This window comes from Tursiops truncatus, chromosome 1 (genome assembly GCF_011762595.2).
Source record: "Tursiops truncatus isolate mTurTru1 chromosome 1, mTurTru1.mat.Y, whole genome shotgun sequence".
Classification (NCBI taxonomy): domain Eukaryota; kingdom Metazoa; phylum Chordata; class Mammalia; order Artiodactyla; family Delphinidae; genus Tursiops; species Tursiops truncatus.
In genome coordinates this window covers 158,315,500-158,322,918 of record NC_047034.1, presented here as the reverse complement: position 1 = coordinate 158,322,918, position 7,419 = coordinate 158,315,500, and the positions used below count along the sequence as shown (strand labels likewise).

General features: G+C 38.2%; 1 protein-coding gene across 1 annotated transcript in view; it reads right to left on the bottom strand.

The window, feature by feature from the left end:
• Positions 1-4,838: 4,838 nt before the first annotated feature.
• ZBTB8OS (zinc finger and BTB domain containing 8 opposite strand) overlaps positions 4,839-7,419 on the bottom strand; it is a 97,611-nt gene continuing 95,030 nt past the window's right edge. The window contains exons 8-9 of the mRNA XM_073792656.1: positions 5,151-5,266; positions 4,839-4,854 (exon numbers count right to left, since the gene is read on the bottom strand). Of these exons, the coding sequence (XP_073648757.1) occupies positions 5,152-5,266 (115 nt within the window). The 3' untranslated portion in view covers positions 4,839-4,854; position 5,151. The remainder of the gene's footprint in view (positions 4,855-5,150; positions 5,267-7,419) is intronic.

The following is a 7,419-nucleotide window of genomic DNA, read 5'->3' as shown; positions in this document are numbered from 1 at the left end:
AATTGATAGTAACACAATAATAGTGGGGGACTTTAACACCTCACTTACACCAATGGACAGGTCATCCAAACAGAAAATTAATAAGGAAACACAAGCTTTAAATGACACAATAGACCAGATAGATTTAATTGACATTTATAGGACATCCCATCCAAAAACAGCAGATTACACTTTCTTCTCAAATGCACACAGAACATTCTCCAGGATAGATCACATCTTGGGTCACAAATCAAGCCTCGGTAAATTTAAGAAAACTGAAATCATATCAAGCATCTTTTCCGACCACAATGTTATGAAATCAGAAATAAATTACAGGGAGAAAAACGTAAAAAACACAAACACATGGAGGCTTAACAATATGTTACTAAATAACCAAGAGGTCACTGAAGAAATCAGAGAGGAAATCAAAAAATACCTAGAGATAAATGACAATGAAAACACAACGATCCAAAACCTATGGGATGCAGCAGAAGCAGTTCTAAGAGGGAAGTTTATAGCAATATAAGCCTACCTCAAGAAACAAGAAAAATCTTAAATAAATAATCTAACCTTACACCTAAAAGAACTAGAAGGAAAGAAATCATAAAGATCAGAGCAGAAATAAATGAAATAGAAACAAAGAAAACAATAATAAAGATCAATAAAACTAAAAGCTGGTTCTTTGAGAAGATAAACAAAATTGATAAACCTTTAGCCAGAACTCATCAAGGAAAAAAAAAACACTTTTTTTTTTTGGCTGCACTGCGCAGCTTGTGGGATCTCAGTTCCCTGACTGGGGACAGAACCTCCATCCCCTGCATTGGAAGCCTGGAGTCCCTGTGTCCACTCAACCTCAGCCAGCCATTGGCCGAGCTGTATTTGGGTGGGGGACACTTAAGTGGAGGTCCCTGGGAGAGTGACCACAGATGTTAGACACCCTTCTCTATTTTCCCCTATACCAATATTATAATGTGAGTGCCTCCACAGCAGGGAAAACTCCCCAGTAGTCTCCTCCCCTGGAAACCCCTGCCTGCACCAATCTAAAGAAACAATTCTCCCACAGTAGCAATCCTGGGGCCAGGTCCAAGGGCGAACAGCCTCCTCTTGAGGCCTGAGCCATCAAATGACAATGACATACACCGAAGTCAGCTGTCACAAACCCCAGGGAGCCCCAGATTTGTCACTTATAATATCTTCTGAATTTTGCTTTCAAAGTGGGGAGGAGCAAAGAGGTGAGGCTGCAAGGCTAACTGCGCATACTTTATTTCTAACATCTAAGGAAGAAAGGATGGTTCTAAAGAAGGGAGGAAGTGGTGTTGGTGACAGCACTGGTGGTTGGAAACAGTTTTGATCCCACTTCTCTGCCACAGAATGACTGTGTTTAAACACCTCCTCTTTCTAAATGCAAGTATATTTGTGAAATTTAAACATCATTCTTAAATTGTCGTGAGGCATGATAGTAAAACAACCGAACTGACACACAACAGAGTTAGGGGATGAAAGTTTTAATTATGATTGGGAGGAAGAAAAGACAATTATGGTTGGGAGAAGGGCTCGAAGGAGGCAGGAAGATGGGAGAACTATAAAGACAAACTTTGTCTACTTTGTGAGTTTTATTTGAATTCTGCATCAGCTGAATAGATTGTAACTGATTTTTTAAAAAAATTTTACTGTTGACTGATTGGTAGGTGACAAACAAATCTTCTCCTCAGAACAAAATAATTCTTCTCTCCTCCAATTCTCATAGCCTCTCGGTCAACAATGCTTATTCAATTCCTACTATTTGCCAAATCCTGCATTAGGTTCTAGAGCTTTTGAATCTTTTGCATTTAGCATATTTCATCTTGTATTATGGATAAGGAAAAGTTCATGCATTTAAAAACGACCCCGCAAATAGTGCTGGCTTTTCTCCCCCTGGGTGGTGAGTTCCTATCCTACCTCTGCAAGGACTGAGACTTATTTAGAAAAGGAGCTTGCTGAAAATATTCCAGTCATCTTTGTAGCACTAGTATCTAGCTCAATAACTGATATATAAGAACTGCTTAATAAGTGTTTGTTGAATGACTAAAAGACCTCCCTGTGCTCACCAGCACAGAGCTAAGAAGAGTGATGTGGCAGACATGGAGAGATGTGCCTCTGAGACCTCTCTTAATGAAAGAACTTGCTGAAAGCCTCCAGCTGTTAGTGCCTTTGACTGTTTCAGCTTTCCAGAAGTCCAGCCAAAATTTTGGAGTCTTCCATCCAGCAAAGTTCGCTCTGGAGATTCCCAATGGGCTGGCAGAGACTGTCACTACTGAAGTCTTTTTTCAATCCTGCTTCTGCTCCCTTTCCTTCACAGGTGTTACTCCCCATTAATCCTTTTATACTCCCAACTCTAACTCAACAGCTACTTCCCAGAAAACCCAACCTGTGACAAGGGACTTTGGTCTTAAACTCACTCACTCTAGACTAGTATGAAAAGCCCACACAATTGTAGCAATAAGCCAAAGTTGATTGACTGCATAGGAGGTAATGACAATAGTAAACATTTTCTTAGTGCTTTTGTACAAGGTTACTTGCTGAAATTATACACTTAAAAATGTTTTAATTTTGTATTGGAGTATAGTTGATTTACGATGTTGTATTAGTTTTAGGTGTACAGCAAAGTGATTTAGTTATACATATACAAATATCTATTCTTTTTCAGATTCTTTTCCCAATAGTTTATTACAGAGTATTGAGTAGAGTTCCCTGTGCTATACAGTAGGTCCTTATTGATTATCTATTATATATAGTTGTGTGTAGATGTTAATTTTATTTTTAGTGTAAAAATGAATACTAAAATGGTCAGAAAAGGAAATTTACCTTATTAAGCCTTAATAAAAAAGTTATTCCACTTAAAATTAGTGTTGTAAAATATAATACAAAGCTACAGTAATCAAACCAGTATGGTATTAGTACATCAATGGATAATAGATGAATGGAACAGAATAACACATCCAGAAAAAGACTCTTGAATATATGTAAATTTAATATCTGATAAAAGTGACTTTTTAAACCCATAAGAAAAGGATGACTTATTATATAAATACCATTGGGACAATTGGATAAGTATATTGGAAAAAAAATTAGATCCCATACATCAAAATAAAATTTAGATGGATCAGAGTTCTAAACATAAAAAGACAAAGTTATAAAAGTATTAAAGGAAAGTAAAGGATAATATTTTATAATCTTTATGTGAGAAAATCATTCCTAAGGAAGACTAGAAAACCCAAAGACAATAAAAGAAAAGGATGAACAGGTTTTACTACATCAAAATATTTTGTAGAGTGAAAGACATTACAAGCAAGATTAAAAGATAAGAAAGATTGGAGTCATATATTTGCCAAACATGTAACAGAAAAAGGATTAATAACAATAATACATAAAGAACTCCTTAAGAAAAAGCCCAAATATCTCAATAGGAAAAAAGACAAGAATTTACAGAAGAAGAAAGATAATACCCAATATCATATGAAAAGATGTTCAGCCTCACTGATCAGCAGGGATGAAAATTAAAACAGTAGTTATTCTTAAATTTATTTATTTATTGGCTGCACTTGCGTGGCTTGTGGGATCTTAGTTCCCCAATCAGGGATTGAACCCGGGCCCTCGGCAGTGAAACCTGTAGTCCTAACCACTGGACCACTAGGGAATTTTCCATAGTTATTATTTTTGACCAATCAAATTGTCAGCAATTAAAGTGATTCATAATAATCCAGTTTGATGAAGTTGCAAGAGAATGAGCACCCTGATACACCATTTGTGAGAGGGCAAATTGGTAGCATCTTTTGAAGGGCAATTTGTCAGTATGTCAAAATTTTAAATAGGCATACCCTTTGACCTAGCGATTCTAATTCTAGGGAAACTCTTTTGCAGAAACTCAGGCAGGCAATGTGTAAGGGAAGATGGAGGTAAATGGGGAGATCAGAAGCAGACTGGACCCACAAGCAAGAGCTAGCACACCACAGGGATGGAATGGAACCCATGTTAGTTTTCACTGCTTCCATTCTTGCTGATATGGGCATCCTGCAGAAGCCAGAACCCTTTGTCACAGAGCAAAATATGTGTAACTGGCCCAGGAGTTGGAGAAGCTGAAGGAGGATCCAGGGGAAGGTAGAGAAGTTGCAGGTCCATCTGTTGCTTTACCTCTAAGGAGGTTAGTCAGCAGATCACCAACAAGATGTATGAACTATACAATGCCTGCTGCTTTCCTTCTGTCCTCCAAATCTCCCTTGTGGCCCACACTAAATGAAATATACAAGAGAGGAAATTCTGGGAAATGTAGTTTAGCCCAACCAAGTTGACACATTACAAATCAGACACATGAGTGGATACATGTCTGTGCATCATTGTTTGTAAGGCATATCTCATTTTATTGCACTTGGCTTTATTGTGCTTCACAGATACTGAGTTTTTAACAAATTGAAGGTCCGTGGCAACCCTGTGTCGAACAAGTCTATTGGTACCATTTTTCCAACAGCATTTGCTCACTTCATGTCTCTGTGTCACATTTTGGCGATTCTCCCAATATTTCAAACTTTTCATTATTACTATATTTGTTAGGGGGATCTTTGATCAGTGATCTTCGATGTTACTACTATGACTTGTTGAAGGCTCAGATGATGGTTAGCAATTTTTAGCAATAAAGTATTTTTAAATTAAAGTATTTCAATTAAGGTATGTACATTTTTTAGACATAATGCTATCACACACTTAGTAAACTATAGTATAGTGTAAATATAACTTTTATATGCACTGGGAAACTTCAAAAATGCATGTGACTCACTTTATTGCAATATTTGCTTTATTGTGGTGGTCTAAAACTGAACCCAAAATATCTCCAAGGTATGCCTGTAATAGGAAAAGTTGAAAATAACTCTAATGCCCATTGATAGGGAATAGTCAAGAAAGTTATGATATATATATATACCATGCAATACTATGCAGCCCTTAAAGATAATACCATCACAATGCTATTTCACTACACACCCACCAGAATGTCTAACATGAATAAAACTGACACCACCAAATGTTGGCATGGGTGTGCAGTAACTGGTTCTCACATACTTTGTTTTTGGAGGTGTAAAATGGTATAGCCACTTTGGAAAAAAGAAGGCAGTTTTTTATAAAACGAAACAAATACCTACCCTATAAAGCAGCAATTCCACTCCTCGGTGTTTTCTCAAGAGAAATGAAAACTTTTGTGCATAGAAAGACTTGTACAAGAATGTGCAGAGCAGCTCTATTCATAATGGCCCAAAACCTGGAAACAGACCGGGATCCATAAGTAGGGGAATAGATACATAAACACTTATAAGTTCATACAGTGGAGTACTACTCAATTATGTAAGGAACAACAGTGAATCTCAAAAACATTATGCTGAGTGACATAACTCTTACACAAAAAGCACGTATTTTGTAATTCCATTTATATGAAGTTCTAGAACAGGTAAAACTAAACTTTGATGAAATAAAATTGGAACAATTGTTGACAATGGGGGATTAAGGGCAGAAATTGACCTAAGGGAATTTACTGGGGTGATTAATGATATTCATACTGATTTTTTAAGGGGGAGGTGTACTGATGCCTGCAATTTACTTAGGAATGCATCAAAAGGGAAAATGAATGGATGAATGGAGGGATGGATAGATACAAGTCTAGTAAAATGTTAATGGAAGGGTCTAGGTGGTGAGTATATGGGTATTCATTGTAAAATTCTTTCAACTTTGCTGTATGATTGAAATTTTTCAAAACAAAATATTGGGAAAAAAGAATGAGATCAATTTTGTGTGTACTGACATGGGAAGATATCCAAAACATATTGTTAAAAACGAACCTCAGGGGAAAAGTGTAGTTTGATATCATGGACATAAAACAACTACACAATACTTAATACAAGTAAACCTCATTTATGTGAGTCAATTAATAGAGGATCCATATTAAACTGTTAATAATGGTAACCTTTGGGGGAAGAAAGTAGAATGAGAACACTGGTGTCTTAGCCTAGTTCCCTAGAAAGCAAAGCCTGAGGCAAAAGCTTATGTGCTAACACTCTGGGGAACAGTGCAGTCCCAGGGAAGCAGGAGTGAGGGAGAAAGGGGAGTAAAGCAGGGAAGGAATTCAATAAAGATATACATGCCTTACTGAGCTGGCCACAGCTTCATAACAAGTACAGGTGATTGGTCTCCGGGGATGTCATCAGCAAGGCTGTATGAAATTACTGCATCCCCTAACTGTCCATGGTGGGGACGAAGGGAGAAGGTATCTGCTGCTTCCTGTATCTCACCAAAGTGTACGCCAAAAGGCATCAACTCCCTCACATTTCTGGAACCAGCCTAGCCAGCCCGTCTGGAAGCATGTGTGCTGAGTGGGTCTTGCAGAACATTTTGTCTCAGCAGCAACAGATAAGCCCCAGAGGTAGTTCTGAGGCTTAAGAGTGGGTTGTGCCTGTGAGCAACTTGGGGGGCCAAGAGTAGTCCCCGCAATAGGTCCTCCTGGACAAGGTTGGGGAGCACCAAGACAGTATCACTTCTGCCTTAGGAACTTGGCAAGCCTCCCTCCTGCCGCCTAGAGGAATGTGCTTACTACCAGGCAGTCCTTCTGGGGGAGTCTTCAACAGCAGTGAGAGAAAAGGGGACTGAGCAAATCTGGGTCTAGCACAATTTATCTTGATAAACGAGGACTTTCCCTTTTTGGGGTAACATTTTGTAGCCAATAGAGTAGGGAGACAAACAGAATGAATTATGGAAATGCTAGCCTAATATTACATTAACGAATAACTTTAAATAAGATATTATTTTGGGGCTTCCCTGGTGGCGCAGTGGTTGAGAATCTGCTTGCTAATGCAGGAGACACGGGTTCAAGCCCTGGTCTGGGAAGATCCCACATGCCGCGGAGCAAGTAGGCCCGTGAGCCACAACTACTGAGCCTGCGCGTCTGGAGCCTGTGCTCCGCAACAAGAGAGGCCGCAATAGTGAGAGGCCTGCGCACCACGATGAAGAGTGGCCCCCGCTTGCCACAACTAGAGAAAGCCCTCGCACAGAAACGAAGACCCAACACAGCCAAAAAATAAATAAATAAGCAAATGTGGGTTTTTTTTAAAAAAAAGAATTAAAAAAAAGAAAAACTGAAATTATAATGATTTGAAATATATATATTTTAAAAAAAGATATTATTTTGGATAAAGCAATACATTTTTTTGTTTGTTTTTGGCCACACTGCGCAGCTTGTGGGATCTTAGTTCCCTGACCAAGGATTGAACCCAGGCCCTAGGCATTGAGAGCACAGAGTCCTAACCACTGGACTTAAAGGAAAACATTAAATGAAATGAAGTGAGATTTAATTTTTATTCCCTTTGTAAATGTTTTCATGAAAATAAATTCAAAAATTGGAAAATAGTTTATTCTGATAATGTG